Raw genomic sequence first — 18,227 nt, 5'->3', positions numbered from 1 at the left:
ACCGCTATCTGCTCAGGTTCCAGTGTTGGTTGATGTTGTGGGTGAAGTGAGAGGGATGAGGACTTTGATTGATGTCAGAGGATAACGCAGCATCTTTTGAAGTGCTTATCGAAGCATTATGCACCTTGCGAGTAATGGATGAGCGACATTAAACTCCACGTGCATTACACATTTACCAGCTTGTATTAACTTTAGAAGTGCTTCGATAGAATTACATCAACACCATCACTTGACTCGGAATTGCTGTTGTAAAAATGAAATGTTCCCTCTCCACATTTGGCTGCTGATGGCAAACAAATTCAGATAATGAAAATACGAATTATTTTGTTTTCAAAAGGTGCACATTATGCCCCCAGAGTTCATTTTTCCACCCCACGAACACATCCTCTATTCAAAAACAATCTCGCCATATTGCTTCTCTTGAAATCTGTCATTGAGTTATTGTTGTCGCTTGTCATTTCCCTGTAATTTGTTTCCTGTGAGGCTCCCAAGAATAGAGAGCGAATGGAGCGAGAGGAAACACAGATAAAAGAATGTAGTGAGAGTGACAATTAGACTGAAAAGGAAAATGCTTTTATTTTGTGTAGATATTTTGGATGAGCGCACGTCTCACATAAGCATTAAGTCCCAACTGCTTTCATCTCTGGACTTGTGTGTGATTTATTACGTTATTGAACGTGTTTGTCGTTTTTCACGTTATTTCAATCACACAAAGCTTGTGGCTTGGGTAAAATGGCGAAAACAAGGTGCCGATAACAAAACAACAGACCCAATTTTCTCGTAAATTTAACGAGAATCAATTTTCAGAGCAGCGTCAGACGGTCTGCTTTCTGGAGATTGTAGCCAATTTGGTGTCAGCCTTTTTTATGTCATGATATTTGCATTTGCGTTTTTCCTTTAATGAGTCTTAAGTCGTAATTCAAGTTTGTATTCTTCATCGGGCAGCTAAGCTACAACAAAAATGGAGCAATGATTTTAAATAAGTGGTGCTACAGGGGGGATTACACACGTTGTTGTGACTGACAGGCTTTATTGTGTCCTACACAGAGCAGAAATTGCTTTTTCAAGATGACAAGGAAACACAGCCTCCTGCTCACCCTTATCCCCTCAGCCCTGGTGAAGAATCACAACAACAACAACAATTTAATCTCCATGGCTCCAGTTTATTATCTTTGTTAGTGTTGATATTGTGGCCTTTTTAGTTGATCACTTCATGATCCCCCTTTTTGCCCTCCTTCTCTCAAAGTAAATCAACATTTTGAAGAGGCAGACACTTGAACACTTTCATTATATTGAAATAATAAAATACTTGTGGGATTTGCTCTTTTAGTATTAAGAACATGATAACAAGGGTTTAGGATATAATATTAATATTTCTAATCCTGTGTCAGTTTTCGACTGAGCACATTAGATTCAGGATTTAAAGACAGTGAGAGGTGAGAGGTTGAAAAATTATTTAGGAGAAGGAGGATAAACAAGTCATTTCATATCATTATAATTGCAGAGAGGGATGGTCTTTTTATTGTTCAGTGAAAATCAAGTTGTTGTGGTGAAATCCTTTGTTATTTATTTAGGAGGGATATCAGCATTTCACAATTGACTTTGTGATAATGTATTTTTGTCAGTTTTCACAACACAGTTTCTAATAAAGGTGGTTGTTGGAGCAGTTAAATGTGATACTCACAGAGGAGTAAAAGCATTTTATTTAGGAAATGGAGTGAAGTGAAAGTGAAAGTTGGCAGAATTATAATAGTAATAATATATAATAGTTGAATTATACAAACTCAAGTAAAGTACAGATACTCCCAAAAATTAAGTGCTTTACACCACTGCACAGGTGATAACTCACAGGTCAACTTCACAGTTTAATCACAATTCTTAGTTTTTTTACAAAACGTGCTCATGCAGACTGTCAGATGTAAAGGTCGACAGAATATCAGCCTGGCTGATTATTGGGGCCGATATTCGGTATTTTGTTGTCTGCCTGTATCAGCATTTTATTTCAATGATTGCTGATAAAATGAATTAATTAAAAAGTGCAAAGAAAGTGTCAGCATGGGAGGAACTTTTACATTGTAAAGCCTCAGAGAGCTACCTTTATTTATTCATTTTTTATTTCAATTTTCACTTGACTTTATGAAAAAGTTGCCGGGAACTTGCTGCATTTGGTGTTGAAAGTCTCAGTTTTGATTAAATATTTGCTAAAGGCATTTAAACAAAGTTTTGTGTTAGAGTTTATTGGAGTCATATTTCAAATTCTAAATATTGACAGAAAGATTTTAATTTTTATTGTTAATGCATTGCAGCTCCATATATTGATTATTGGTCTCACTAAACACTAATAATAGGTATCGGTCCTGAAAAACCAAAATCTGTCAAGCCTCATATTACACCACACAGGCACAAACTCATTTTCCAGATCAGACACATTGACCATTAGTCATTACTGATTTATTTTTTTTGTGTATGGTCGTTCATTACCTTATCCTTAGAGTATTGTATGTTTGTAAGTAATAGCCTGTGTGTGTGTGTGTGTGCGTGTGTGTGTGTTTTCTTTTGTTTTAATAACGTGTGTGGCTGAAGGGGCGGGGTTTGTTGATGTAGGAGGCGGGCTCACGAATTTTAAGCCAATCAGCGGGCGCGCTCTCCTCATCTCTCCACTCCTATTGGCTACAATCTGTCTGTGTATCATGCCGATGTTGCTTGGCTCTCAAGCGGTTAGCTCGCAGCTAATGTTAATGTTGACGATTTCCTCCTGTTTCCTCACAGTATCACCTATAACGTCAAATATTACACAACGCTTACCTGCAGTCGGTTATTCTGCTGTTAACGGTAAGTTTGTCTCACACCAGTGACTCCGCAGGTCGCCAACCTGCTGTTATTTACCTGTTAGTAATAGCAAGCTAACGGATAGTCAGGCTGAAAAAGACTTGCTGGCATCGCTGGCTAACAATAATAATGTTTTAGCTAGCTAACGTATAAAGATAAGAACAGTCTCATTGAGGTTTAAAAAGCAATTTACATTTCGCTTATAACTTGGTTTGATTGTATGGGGTGTAATTTGTAACGTCCAGCTACTAGCTTGAACAGGTTAGCCCACATTAGCGCATCCACAAGCTGCTGTGGTGTGTTTTCATGACAACTCAGCAGCTGTTGCTCAGTCTAATTTTGTGCTGTATGTTATAAACTGAAGGATGACCGTGATTCATTTTGTTATTAAAACATCCACTTTTAAGGAAGACTTGCTATGAAAGGTGCTAACGATAATTTCGACATATGAACTCTGTAAGAGTTTCAGGGATGCTCTGACAGTGTTATCAGATTTGTAAAGAAATTAGTCCTTTAACCATTATTATTCATTTTGTCTGGCAGTAGTATTAGATTAACCATAAAATCCTATATGTTTATTATTTATCTATTAGTGCTAAACTCTTGAAAGTAGGCTTTATTTAACATGTTACGCATATTGTATATATTGTATGTGTTCTAATTGTTCTTCTTCCTTCATATATATCTGTTGCAGATGGTAGCATCATACACATATTTTATATTTCTAACTTTACATAATAGTTTTTACGTAGCATAGTTTAATATTTTTAGCACATTATTTTCAGAGCATTATTCATATTTAGCATTTTAAGTATTCAGATACCAGCGAAATTTTTTTTATTATTACTGTATTTCTGTTTTATACTCGTGCTTTTTTTTTATTATTAGTGTATTTATATTTTGTATTTTTACATATTTGTGCAAGTGCTTATTTTTACTTAATGTAATTGTCCATAGTTGGCATCGAAGCAACTGTAATGAACAATAATTTCCTCTTGGGGATCAATAAAGTATTTCTGACTGCTCATAAAAGTTAAACCCCTGGTTGCAGTGACCCTAGTATTGTGTTTATAGTATGACATCTATAAGATGTGAGTTGGGAGACATTTGCAGGGGTTCAGAAATCATCCATATGAAGGCAGCAAAAACCGCTGATAGGGCATTGTATTTTTTGAATGACAATGATAGACACCGACTGGTGGGTGACATGAATACAGGCTTCCAGCAGATCCTTGAAAAGTCTTAAAAGGCACTGAATTCAATCCAAAAATAAGGCCTTAATTGGTATCAAAATGTTTTAAATCGATCTTTCAAAAGTTAGAAATAATAAGGCAAGGGAAAGGGTTTTCATGAAGAGTTTTTTTTCTGACGTTACATTATAAAATAAATGAAAATTAAAATAATTGATAAATAAATAAACATTCTAATTTCTCTCACATTACTATCACCCAAAGAGTAGTGTTTTATGTTACCAAACATATTTTGACAAAATTGTCCCTAACCCTAAGTAATTTATGTTGGTTGATGTTTTTTCTCTTCAGTATTGTTTTTTTTTAAAATTGGGCCTAATTTCATTCCGAATGGCATTGAAAAAGTCTTAAAAAACACTTGCCTTAAGCTGTAGGAAACCGGGAATAACATTGATCATTTTCTAACAATGCAATGCTCTGCTGGAAAATCTTGAGTCCTGGCATTCATGTAGATGTCACTTGATGCACATCACCCACCCGCTGCAGATGAAGTGCACCCCGTCATGGACGCAGCACTCACGGATGGTAGCGGCCCCCTCCAGCAGGACAATGCAACATACGACACCATAAAAACTGCTCAGGAATGGCCTGAGGAACGTGACAAAGAGCTCAAGGCTTTGACCTGGCCTCCAAATTACCCACATCCCAATCTGATCGAGCATCAGTGAGATGTGGTGGTACCCCGGAGGTACCCCAATCCACAGTAGGACCTCCTTGGCTCAGACTTGGCTCTGACCTTTCGAGACATCGACACAGTTGTCCTGTGCTGTCTGGCACCGTGGAATTAGCGGCAGATTCTTTGTGTCCTGTGGGTTACGAGGTCGGTATGGGCATGTCCCACTGATGCTCACTGAGGTTGGGATTTAGAGAATTTTGAGGCCAGGTTGACACCTTGAGCTATTTGTGACATTTCTCAAGCCATTCCCGAGCAGTTTTTGCGCTGTGGCATGGTACATAGAGAACCCCAGTAATAAGTCCTAAAACCCAAAAAATCAATTAGCATTTCAGCACCTCCGGTTCCCTCGTCTCAAAGTCAGAGGTTTTTTTTAATGGGTTTTTGGTTTGATGCCTGAAATAAGGGTTAGGGTGACACTTTCATGTTTTGCTCTATGACATAAAATACATTAGTAAATACCCCACTCGCAAACTTTCATGCTTTATATGTCTCTTACTAAAAACAGTCGCTAATAAGTGGCTAAATGAGGCTACAGAACGCCATGACACCGAACACAGCTCCACAGCCTCATAGTGGTGGCAATGAGATTGTACTGTAGTTCCTTTTAGCCTAGCAAAAGCTTTTTATTTCTGGCTGTTACATTTAGGCTTCAGACATCCTGAAAGTGGTGTTCATTTGTGAAGATTATTTTGCTGAACAAAACATGTAAGTGCCATAAACATTTGTTTGCCACAGAGGTATTTTTCTGCAATTATCTAAAATCCAATGGAAAAAGTCCCATAGGTTTTTTGACAAGGGAACCAGGGCGACGCTAGCTTTCTGGTTTGGCCTAAAAAATTCATCATTCCTGGGGCAGTTATCATCCTGCTGGAGGGGTCACTGCCATCTGGGTGTGCCCTTGCAATGAGGGAGATAACTTTGTCTAAAATGGGGTTTGGGTGGGTGGACCTCATCAAGTGGCATCCACATGCATGACAGGACCTTTGGTTTCCCAGCAGAACATTGCATTGTAACAAGATGATCAGTTATTTATTTATTTCACCAGCTAGTTTGTTCTGTATTTTCTCGGACCATATTTATTTTGTTTGGTATCAGTTATTTCTCCATTGCCTAATCGAACGTGTGCTTCCTTGCAGAGAGCTTCACTGCGTGTGGGACGATGAATGGACACCCTCCTTTAGCTGTGTGGAGATGACCTGCCACCCTTTCGGTAATGGTCAGAATGGGGCCAGATGTGCCCCTTCTTAATGAGTACAAGCAGGAGTTCTTCTGGAAGCGCTTCCCTCAGACAGTGTTGGGGGGTCCACGCTTCAAGTTGGGCTACTGTGCCCCACCATATGTCTACGTCAATCAGGCAGTCTTGTTCTTGACACCATGGCTTTTTGGGGGCATCGGTACTCTGCTCTGCCAGCTGCAGCTGCTTCAGGAGCTCCACGCCACAGTGCTCTCTGGTATGCTTATGTTCGCGGCTGCAGCGGGTGTCCAGGCCCTGGCACTGTATGCTGCTCGGAGGAGCGGCGCTGTGGAGAGACTTGGTGCGTCCAACATCCTGGTTGATGAAGAGGAAGTGGAATTCACCCACTGTGTCAGCCCGGAGACGGTGCGATTTATTGCCCCGGGGAAGAGGTTTGGGCTGAATGTGGTGCTGCATACAGTACTAGCTGGGGTGCTCTGTGGCTTTGGGACGTGGTACGTGTTCCTTGGCAGACTGACTGCTCTCTACGGCAGCATTGGCGTATCCCTGGTCGTCTTTGTCATGAGTTGGGTGACACTGTGTATAGCTGAGTATTCACTCATTGTAAATACAGCCACAGAGACGGCCACTTTCCAGGCACAGGACACTTATGAGATCACACCACTCACGCGGCCCCTCTACATTTTTATTTTCATTGCCGTGGACCTGGCTGAGAGGTGAGCAACAGTTGTCTGGTTATTTTAGATGTTTTACAATGCTTGCTGCCGTAATACATTTCGCTGTCTTGCTCTGACACAGGTTCTCAGGCCCTGTCCCTGAGCTCCAACTGGCCAGCCAGGTTCTCCACGTGCTGTTCCTCTTCCTACCTCTGCTCTGGGCGCTAGGCATCCTGCCTCCCCTGGATGCCCTGCTCCTCTGGGGAATGGAGCAGGCTCTTGTGTTTGGATTAGGAGGCTCGCCCATGTCCAGCAACCTCAGGTAATTATTGACACATCACACTTCAGCTTAGCTTTCATTAGCAGCTTATATTGACAAATGTTATTTTACTGACTATGTCGAAAGAGAGAGGGAGAAAATCTGAAAGTCGTAAACCACACTAACAACTATGTTTTGTAAATGATACCAGTGATGTTTTGAGATTAGTATTATGGATTTCTGTCTCTAATGGAGGCTGTGGCTGTATTTACCCTTTATATATCTGATACAGTGTGTGTGTATGTGCAAGTTAGATAATTAGATTGTTAAGTTATGTTGTCAAGACAATAATGATTCTGTAAAATAATTGTAATTAGGATTATTAGAAGCTTAATTCTCGATCGCTCTGGATGTTACACTTGCATTTTACGGGACATTTCTTGCTAAGATGCTCACTGACTTTTTTCCCCGTGAAATCAAACCTGTGTGCTCAGGTTTCAAAGGTTTTAATACTTGTGAAAAGTGTCTGAATGCAACACAAGAAAGGTGATGTTGATCCAGGTTTCAAAGGGTTAACCGACTGGTCAATTAATTTTGCACATCTGTATAGACTACCGTGCATTTTTTAAAAAATAAATCTTGTGGTAAAGGTCCATGTTGGTCCACCAGAAGGGGAGAGAATTCACTGCTTTAATGTACAATATATAAAATCTATGCGAACTGCGCATAAATGCAGTCATTATGTGCGCCTGAAACTTGGATATCATGAAATAAAGCAGTAGCCTCAGTGTTTTTTCATAACAGCAACTTGAGCAAAACCCAGTTTTTGTTCATTGACGTGATGTGTAACGTCCTCATCAGATTCAAACAGTCCCATTGAAATGACAAGCGTGACAGTAGCCTGTGTATCACCAGCCCTGACTTATTGTGTGTTCGCTGTCCCACAGGCTGCTGCTGATGTTTGGTATATCTGCCGGCGTCGCTGTGTGCAACTACTTCATCCCGTCAACGCTGGGTGTGGTTCTCTTCTCCATCTCTACGGGATTTCTGCTGAGCCTGGACCTCAGCCAGGTCTGCACACTCTGCAGAGGTCCCCGGGAAGCCTTTGGGGACCGTGGATTTCGCAGAGGGGGGTCGCCACCTCCTCTTTCCAGTTCCTTTGGCTGGAATCTGGGCTGCAGGGAGCTGCTGCTATATTTGAGCCTGTTTCTGGTGGCGATGGCAGAGGCAGGGCTCTTGCATCACTTCCTTGGTTCAGCTCAGTCCCAGAGCTTAGTTACGGGACCCCAGGCTCCTGTCAGCTACCTCCTACTCGTACTCTTCTGCCTCTGTTGGGCTCTCAGAGAGATCCAGGGGGCCTATGTATTTGGAGGGGTGTTCCTCAATCCCCTGTACCCCAAAGGCATGTCCAGTGTGCAGACTTTCAAGCAGAGGAGCAGAGGATTATACACTGCTGCAGCAATCAGACGAGTCCTGCTTTATCTTGGTGAGCTTATTATAAAGTGTGTTTTTAACGTGATGTTCTCCAGTCTGAGCGTCTCTCTCAGGTGTGAAAACAACAATGCTTTGTATGTGAATGTGTTTTTGACACGCATTTACTGTGTGTTTTACTTCACAGTGTCTCCATTTGCAATGATCGCTTTCCTGTCTATGGACAAATCTCTGCAGCTGCTCCACAGGGCTTCCCTCAGTGTGGGATTCACACGAGCCTTTAGAGTGGTACGCTCACACTTGCTCCTGCTCACAATGTTATTATCAATGTGAACATAACATGCAGAAAAACAAGAACTGTGGGTTATCCCCGAGTGAGTTTTACTTGATTATTGCACCTGTTTCATGCTCAGCACCGTGCTGGTTCTTTGTGCAGGTGTGGCAGAATTCAGAGGACGCTCTGCTACAGATGGTGGTGGTGGTTCTGGTGCGGCTTGCAGCTGGAAGCAACATGCTGCCAGGTTGGGATAACCTGGGTACTGGAGTTCAGCTTCTTCTGGTGAGGTCATCATTCACTTTCCCCCATAATTCCACCCTAAATTAGACCCTGCAGGCATAAATCTGACGGAAATAGTGCCGTCACATCTCTCAAATCTTTACACTCTAGCTGTGAATAGCACACTGAACTGCTGACATACATGTAGGCACTTAATATCTGAACTCAAACAATATTTGTCTGAAACATGAATACCATAATGAGACCATCTTGTTAAAAGTTAAAGGTCCAGTGTTTTGGATTTAGGGGGATGTAGTTGCAGAAATAAGTATAATATGGTATGTTTTTTTCAGTGTTTAATCACCTGAAAATAAGAATAGTTTTGTTTTTGTTACCTTAGAATGAGTCATTTATATCTACATATGGAGCAGAAAGTGATATATTATTCATAACTTTGTTGTCATCCGTTTTTAAACGTGAAAATGAGAAAAAATTTCAGTTCTGCAGCCTCACCGCTGGATCTTACTAACTCCTACACACCACACTTTTAAAGCAGAAAAATGTAACAAAAAAATTAAAGAAGAAAAAGTGCATGTAGCACTCAAACATGCTGTGTATTACATCAGCTGGTGACCTGGTGGCAGTTGGTGCTCTTCATGTTTTGCCCGTGTGTTTCTCATCCAGGTGGGCCTCCTGATGGACAGACTGACCCAGTTCCTCGCCAAGCTAAAGTTCACCCTGACTGTGTTGGTGACATCTTGGACGGAGAAGAAGCAGCGCCGTCAGTCGGCTGGGACTCTCTTGGCTCTGAACGCCTCCCTCTGCCCGCTGCTGCTAGCGGTGGTGACCCTGTCTGCCCTTCTCTCTGCCCCTCTGCTGCCCCTCTTCACCCTGCCCGTCTTCCTGGTGGGGTTCCCCAGGCCTCAGCGCAGTTGGCCAGGCCCCGTAGGTACCGCATGTCCCTGTCCGGACTCGATCTTCTACCAACAGATGAGCGGAAGTCTGGCCTCTGCTCTGAGGACGGCCTTTGCGAGAGGGTCACTGGGTCAGTTGTCCATGCTTGATTTGTCTTCTGTCTATGATGTCTTTTTCATTTTCTTTCAAATTTTGCTCAGATTTGACATATACACACTGTTTTAGCATTTAGAAGATGTGAATATTCTATTGTAGTGTCCATTGAGAGCATATCATTATATTAAAACTAGATCTAAATAATGTGGCAATTTATTTATTTATTTTTTACTTCTTGAAAAGAAAAAATTAAAAGACAAAAAATCTAATAAAAGCTTACAAATATTTGGTAATAATAATAGTAATAATAATGAAAATGGCAATAATAAATAATATACTAAGAAATAAATATATAAGATATTAACTATCAAAATATTTTTTTTATTTATATGTGTTTAAATTCATTAAACCAAGAATTGGATTTAAGTTTTAGAACTTTATCTAAAATTTAATTTTATATCACTCAGTGTGATACAGTTGTATTTTTTTTTCCAGTTACACAATTTTTTTGCTGATTTTTATATACAGCTTATATACATAGGTCTAAGAGTTCAAACATTATTATTATTATTATTATTTATTAGTATGATTTTTTTCTTCTTCTTTTGTTTTCACAATGTGTTTTGACTTGCACTCTAATTGCAGTGACTGAACCTTCCTATAGGTTAAGTAGGGCCTGTATGCAGATCAAAGAGCACTGAACCATCACCTCATATGGTTTAATAGTAGGAGGAATACTGTTGTGAGCAGCTCTTTGGAATCGCTGGCAGTAATGCGAGCTCGCATGATCCAGTTGAGCCTCCTGTGAAGTGACCCAAAAAAAATAGCTCTGATCTGTATTCATTACATCCAAATATTTCCACACCATTAACCGCGTAATACTCTTAGGCAGAATGGAGCTGCTGCCACAGTTTTGTTCAGGAGAAGGCAAGAGAGAATAAAAAAAACATTACAAGTAGAGAATCATTATTTATGGGTTGATGATTCAAAACTGAATAAAGCCGCTGAGGTGATGTCATCACTCAATCTTTTTTTGTGAGCTTGGAGAGCTGTAGCTGTGATGTATAATTCAGAATAAGCTCTTGTTAGGTTGATGCCCACAGTCTAACAATGGCAGTTTGTAGTGTTCTCTTGCTTTGCTCACACCGGGGGGCCGTGGAGCAGCGAGCGGCAAAGGAGTCCGCCCAGCTTGTCACTTCCCATCACGAGGTAGCAGCCAGGACTATTCTGAGATGTCGTTATGGGAGATGACATTATTCTTGAGCCAAGCAAGGACTAGTCATCTTAAACAAAAGCCTCCATCACCTTGCCATTTCTGCTCATCTGTGTTGGAATAAATGTCTGTCTTCCGTTCACATTTCAAAAGAGGAGTAATTTTTAGAGACTAATGGAAAGCTAGGGCTAAGAACAGATGTAATATTTAGATCTCTGTGCAGTCAGCCAGTTAAAACAGTATCATGACCTTCCTGTACGACTGTGATGGTACGCGTCTCCCTGCAGCTCATCCAGTAGCCATGTTATCCACATAGTCAGCAGAGGGACGCACAGCTGATGCAAAATGAAAGGAATGTGCACCATTACCTCCGAGTGTTACATGATGTACATATATTGTTTCTCCTCCGTATTGCCCTCAAATTTACAGGTCACATCTTTTTACATGTTAGATGCGTTGATGGCTGATGTTTTTTCTCCCCCTCTGTAGGTTCTTTAGCCCCAGGCTCTCATTTTCTTGGGCGCTTTCAGGACCGTATGGTTTGGATAATGATCCTGGAGAGAGGATATGGCTACTGTACAGTCAACATTAAGGTACTCTGTCTTTCTGTTTTTTTAACGAAGAGCCATATATATTTATTTGTGGCAGCCTGCCCTGATTAAAAAAATCTGCCGCCACTTAATGATTTTATATCTTAGGAGCTGGGATGTTTATTTGGAACACTATTTGAATATATATATATACCTTTTGGTTAATCATTTTGCCACACTCTGAGAGTGCAGAGCGTATTCTGGGTACAGACAGAGCGGCAAAGTGCGAGGCGCAGTGAAGTGACACTTAATCGTTCATTGTGCGGGATCCAAAAGTTTGCCTTCTGTGTCCTCATCCATCTGTCTGCTCTGACCGGAACGACAGATCGGTTATTCAGTTATCCAACCAGCGACCCAAACTGCTGCTGAGAGAAAAAAAAAAAACTCATGACGAGGTCTGCCTGCGCTGTGTTCACGAACTTGCAAAAAGGTTCAAATTTACATAGGAGACAAGGAATGATAAAATAAATGGACCCACAAAAAGAGAACACCCATCCTCTGTTTTAATACCTCTAAAGAAAAAAAAAAAACAATTTCTGCAGCAAAAGAAATCGACAAACAAGCCTTTTTTTCCTCAACACATAAATGAGCATCTCATCCTTGAGTTTATTAGGAGCTACTCTATAAATAAAGCACTTTTTTGCTAGCATAGGGCTTGGAAAAGTTCCCATCATGCCCCAAACAAATCAGTGGATGGTTTATTGTCACTACATTTACAAGTAGGTGTGCTCTTCCGTACAAAAATGAAATGTTGGCTTTTCTTTTGGGCATGCATCTCTTTCCCACAGACTTGCAAACTGGTGTTGAGTTGTTTTTTGTACAACTTATGAATGACAACACACAGCTGAATGTAAACAGGCCAGAGGCCATGTATCGCGGGCAGCGGTCAAAACCCCAATATAAAAGCTTATTCCGAAAATGTTGTTTAAACTCCAAAATAATGCTATTAAAACGCAAATAATGTCAGCATATCCCACGTCATAATTGGAAAATGCTAAATTTGAAATTTGAAAAAAGGCGTAATTTGCAAAAAAAAGGTGAATTTTGAATATCTAAACCAAAAATGCTGACCTGGATCAAATAAAGAGTAATGCCATATTCCCAATAATTTGTGTGCATGTTAATTTAGTCACTGAAATACTACCCATGGTTCAGCCTTCATTACTTGCTTATAGTGTGGTGTTAACTTTTTCCCTCTCCGCAGTTTCAGATTGGAAACTGGATAAACAAGTTTTTCTTCTAGGTTAAAATGTGGTTGACAGCCACACAAGATGCCTCCTACCAAACTATAACACATAAATGATAAATAAGTACTAAACGTTGCGGAAATGGTCATTGTTGTGGGATATAAAATATTGTTAAAATAAAACATAAAAGCTGATAAAAATAGACATTCCAAGACACTTTTAGTCCTTGAATATAACAAATTTAAGATTTTTAGACTTTCTAAAGATCCTCAAGGACCCTGATAATGTGGTGTGTTTTGTTACAGGGTCTGGAGCTTCAGGAGACGTCCTGCCACACAGTGGAGGCACGTAGGGTGGACGAGGTGTTCGAGGCTGCTTTTGAGCGCCCTGAGCGGCTTGGTTTCACGCAGGGCTTTAACCTGCACTGGGGGAACGCCCTCACCCCTTGCGCTGCCCTTGCAGTGCGAGTCTACTCCGACGCCCGAAATGTCCTCTCTGGCATCATCGACTCTCATGACAATTTGAGGAAACTTCAAGATGACTTTCTGAAAGCACTGGTGTGGCTGCTTCTCCGGTACTGCGTGCAGAAGCATAAAGGATTTCTGTGGAGCAGTGAAGAAGGGCCAGGGGTCGGAGGCAGGAAGTCCCAGTCCTCCCAGTTGGCTCAGACCACTTGTACCCAGCCACCTGAGGCTGTGGTGGTGGAATCTAACGTGTCTTCTCTCAGGTTCAGACAGGACAGCTCCAGTTTGACCTCCTTTGGTGATTGGTCAGATGAGGACGATTTATTTGGACCTCAACCAGCCAGGCGGACAGTGGCGTTAGTGACTGCAGAGGTCCAGCCTGGACACGCAGCGCTGCAGACAGGCGCCTCTCTGCCAGGCTCTGTGGAGATGGACAGTCTTTTTGAAAACATGGCGCTCTCTGCTCTGCAGCCACTGCAGCCTCTGGGTCTGGGCATCGGGATGCCAGCGGTGGATAAAGGCCGTAACCCCGAGGTCTTCAGAGAGAGTCCCGGCTCTCTCCCTCAGCTGAACTTCAGCTGCCCCCAGTCGGAGTCGTTCAACCTGCCGACAGGGTGGAGGACTGCACCTTTGCTGCCATCCCGCCTGCTGCAGCTCAAGCCTTTGTTTCCTGAGGACTGGTTTCGGTTCACCCTGGGGCGGTTTGGGCCCGCTGTGCAGGGCGAGACCTCAGAGGACATGACCAAAGCCCTGAAGGAGGATGAAGCCTTGAAAGAGCTGCACACACAGGTTACACTTTCATGTCTCATCTCAGTGGGGGCAGAGTCCACCTTCACCAGTCCCAGTTACGTCTACAGACTCTATTGTGGAGATATACCGTGGACGGAAGGACTCGACTGGCTCTCCTCAAGTAAAGAACTTTACCAGCTCGCTCTCCGAGCTTTCAGGTAAAATTAGCAGTTGTCGTTTCTAGGTTTTGTTAACTCTAATCATTACATCACGGGTGGTTGCAAATCACATACTTTTTCTTTTCACGATCAGTATGTTCTGCAGCTGCCCTTACAAAGTATGTACTGTTGGATGCAGAATGCGTACAGTTGGGACATACTACTTCTTGTGCTGGGCAATATAAAGATATTATATCGTATCAGTATGAGGTAGTATTTATCGTCTTAGATATTGGATATTTTTATATTGTGATATGAAATAAATGGTGTTTCTTCCTGATTTTAAAAGTTGCATTACAGTAAAGTGATGTACTTTTCTCGACTTCTCAGACAGTTCTAATTGTTTTAACACTTGCCTTTACCCAATTAGTCATTATATGTACATTACTAATGATTATTGATCAAAAATGGAATTGTGCTAATATTTTTTTCAAAGTACCAATAGTTATTCCTACAGTATTGTCACAATTTGTTCACAAACAATTAATATTCCTATTACTACCATTCGACTGGTCATCAGTCACTTGAATCCGCTGCTGTCAATCAGCTGTCACCTGTTAGCGTGTCAGTGGATGTGACGTATACTCTGCTGTGCAGAGGATTGTGGGTTATAATTAGAAAATCATGCTGGCTTGAGTATTGCAAAATCTGACCGGAGGTAGTAGAACAACCTGGGATTTTTGGCATACTACATTTTACATATATTATGTATTGGGACATACTAAATCTGTCCCTGGCTTACTATATAGTATGATAGTATGTGTATTGAAACGCATTGCAGGACTATTAATGCCAGAAGAATAGAGATGTTTATGTTATTGAATTCATCTTTTATGGTTTTGTTTTCCTTCAGGTTCAGTTTCAAGCTGCTGTTTGATCAAGCAAGTCTTGGGCCCATAGAGTCTCCTGAGGAGTTATTCAGCACCTTGGAGGAATATGAAAGGGACTGGTACATTGGCCTGGTGACGGAGAAAGGCTGGCACGACAGCGTCCTTCAGGAGAAACCCTTCTTATTCTCTCTAGGACACGACCTCGCTATGGTAATTACACACACCAGCCTTTGTTTACATCTTGTCTACGCTACAAAATAGAAAAGTACAAATAATGACACCTCATCTGCAGCTTATTTTTATTATGCCATTAAAGTAAAACAGAGGACAATTTAAAGCTCTTGCACACTGAGTCAGTTTTTCGGTTAGTTTGGTATGTATGTCCAGATGTACGTCCAGCCCATTCTTGTGAACACGATATCTCAAGAACGCCTTGAGGGAATTTCTTCAAATTTGGTACAAACAGTCACTCAAAACGAGCTGATTAGAATTTGGTGTTAAGGTCAAGGTCACTGTGACCTTCTATCCATCTTATTCTCGCCAATTCAATATCTGAAGATGGCCTTGATCAGGTTTCCTCAAATTTGGCACAAACATCCACTTGGACTAAAGAATGAACTGATAAGAATATGGTGGTCAAAGGTCAAGGTCAGGGTGAACTCGTAAAATACATTTTTGGCCATAACTCAGAAATTCATACGCTCAAAATTTCCACAAATGTCAAACAGGATATAATGATGAAGTTCTGATGTTTTATATACAAGAGGTCAAAGGTCAACTGTGACAACATAATGTTATGCAACAACACTTCTTGGCCATTACTGAACGTCATAACTCAGGAACAGAAGGGGAGACTTTTGGTCAAATACTGAAGTGGTGACACTTGTCTTGAAACTGTGCTGATTGTTTAGATCTCCTGTGCTGCCAGGAGAAAATGTGTGTGTGAAGCATCCATGTTTTCATAGATATGGATGTAAACTGTAAGTGTAACTTCACTGGTTGCGCAGTCATACAGCCGCATGGTGGACTTTCTAGACTCAGTGCAAAAAGGCCTTTACAGTGAATCACAGTGAAATGTGTGTATTACATTTGTATTGCTGTCCTTGTCCATAGGGAACCTACACAGGGCGAGTCCTGTCCCTGCAGGAGCAGCTGGTGCAGGTGGGCCGTCTGAATGGAGAGGGGGTGCGGGGCCAGTGGGCAAACCTTTCCTGGGAGCTCCTGTACGCTACCAATGATGACGAGGAGCGTTACAGCATCCAGGCTCACCCCTTCATGCTGAGGAATCTGACTGTTCAGGCTGCCGATCCCCCGCTGGGATACCCCATTTACTCCTCAGCACCCCTTCACTTCCCCTGCCTCTGACCTGCGACTCCCTCTGCTGAACACACTCTGGAGAGGTAGGAGGTCGCTCCTCAGCCGGTACTACCACAGCAAAACGTCCATTTCCAAAGTTAATGGTTATTATCGTGTGGAAACTATAGCAAATTCAAGAGAAAACTTGACTCAAATGACTAAAGAAAAATAATGTCTGTTGGGAACGTTTTTTTTTTCACATTATTTTGACTTTTTTTGGTGACTCATTTGCTGCACCGCAGAGCAAGAAGCAATGGCAGCATCACCACTCTACTCTTGTAAAAGTTGCAAAATGTTGTCAACTGATTTTAATAGACAATGTGGACTACCTCCAAGAACAGCACATTCAAGAAGACAAAAGTCCAAAATGGGTTTGGGATTCCCTAAAAACACAGGGTTTCACTCAGATGGTTTTGCAGGATGCAGCAGTGAACGCTTCGTCTCAGCCTGGCTCTGAGTGCACATTTATACTTTATATGATAAGCTGGGTGCGCCTTTGTAAGAATGCAGAACATAAATCCTGAAATATTGCAATTTGATGAAAATGAGAAGTTGGCAAAGTATGGGCTAGCTTTTTTTTGTTTTGTTTTGTTTTTGTTTTTTTCAAAAGCTTGGAAAATTAGGCACACACTACAAGTGTGAAGGCATACAGAATATACCATTCATGTGTCCTATAATTTGTATATCTGGTCTCACATTTATATACATGGAAACTAATGGTCTGCCTTATAATTCCATAAGGACGTCTAATGTTTATACTATATTGATATTGGAATTAAGACTGGTCATCTGAGTAGATATATTGAAAGTTTTTTTTTCTTAAAAGATTACCTTTTTGGCTTTTTTGGCCTTTATTAAACAGGCCAGCTTTAGCATGAAAAGGGGAGAGAAGAAGGAATGAAATGCAGCAAAGGTTCAAAGATGGAATCGAACCCGCCACTGCTGCAACACGGACATGGCTTTTGTTTATGGGGTGCCCACTTTCCCGGGTGAGCTTGTGGGTGCCCCGTCTGAATAGATTTTCGTTGGGACACAGTTTAGTCTATCTAAATGTCAAAATACTAAAGCACTGTTTAGTTGTTATTTTTTCCCAGTATGAGGATATGATGGTACCTTTATCAGTAGTCAGATAGTCATATGAAAAAATGCAGAGAAGTCTAGTTGCGGTTGCAGCAGCTCTCAGTACAAGGACCAAAAACAACCTAAATAGACCATCACAGAGATTATCACAAAGAATTTTAAAGAATCAATCTATGTGTTTCAAGTTATAGTTAGGTGTGAGGTCTTAAATTCAGTCCCAGGGTTAAGGTAAAGATTAGGTTCGTGAGCTGATGAGGATGCGTTTCAGGCACGATATACTCTGCGTGACACAGGATGTAAGGCACTGCGGAAAAACCCTGCATTTTTAGGGAGTCCCCATGCGAAGCACAAGAGTTGTGTGGTTTGTTTATTAATGTTTGTGCTTCAAAGAAAGTGAATGAATTTGTCCACCTCCCCTCTACAGTAGATGGCACCTGCTGAATACCTCTGGTTTTATTGTACTTTTTAGATTTTATAATTTTCAGGTGACCCCTCCGCTTATGTCCACAAAATACAATTTTAATGTTATGTTCAGATATCAAGGATGTGCCTTGGGTATGTCTCGCTGTATGTGTAAGGTGTTTTAGTGCTATTGTTTTGTTTACAATTCACTTGTTTACATTTTAGGATGAAGCGTTAAATGAATTTGTCCATATTCTCTTGTACATAATGTTGATTTTTATATGTGTACCTGTATATACTTATAATAAAATAGCTTGGCAGAAGCAGTTTTGTAATGTATGACTAAACAAACTTT

The 18,227-nt window shown here is 41.2% G+C and overlaps 1 protein-coding gene across 1 annotated transcript; it reads left to right on the top strand.

The window, feature by feature from the left end:
• The first annotated feature begins 2,673 nt into the window (after positions 1-2,673).
• On the top strand, positions 2,674-18,195 carry pcnx4 (pecanex 4). The gene is made up of 11 exons (XM_042500586.2): positions 2,674-2,832; positions 5,892-6,666; positions 6,749-6,928; positions 7,813-8,351; positions 8,484-8,584; positions 8,733-8,855; positions 9,477-9,837; positions 11,506-11,609; positions 13,099-14,204; positions 15,058-15,244; positions 16,148-18,195. Exons 2-11 carry the CDS (start codon positions 5,969-5,971, stop codon positions 16,397-16,399), a joined length of 3,651 nt encoding a protein of 1,216 aa, XP_042356520.1. The 5' UTR covers positions 2,674-2,832; positions 5,892-5,968; the 3' UTR covers positions 16,400-18,195.
• Positions 18,196-18,227: the final 32 nt, after the last annotated feature.

This window comes from Plectropomus leopardus, chromosome 14, assembly GCF_026936395.1.
Source record: "Plectropomus leopardus strain MGB_pleo_1.0 chromosome 14, ASM2693639v1, whole genome shotgun sequence".
NCBI lineage: Eukaryota > Metazoa > Chordata > Actinopteri > Perciformes > Serranidae > Plectropomus > Plectropomus leopardus.
Note: the sequence above shows the minus strand (reverse complement) of the source record. Positions and strands in the feature narration are given on the sequence as shown.

What these genes read in the sequence shown, in the direction of transcription:
- pcnx4 (XM_042500586.2), top strand. Translation starts at nt 5,969, where the DNA reads ATGGTCAGAATGGGGCCAGATGTGCCCCTTCTTAATGAGTACAAGCAG. An exon ending in CTGGAGTTCAGCTTCTTCTG is followed by an intron (nt 8,856 to 9,476) that starts GTGAGGTCATCA and finishes TTTCTCATCCAG; the next exon opens with GTGGGCCTCCTGATGGACAG. An exon ending in CTTTGCGAGAGGGTCACTGG is followed by an intron (nt 9,838 to 11,505) that starts GTCAGTTGTCCA and finishes CCCCCTCTGTAG; the next exon opens with GTTCTTTAGCCCCAGGCTCT.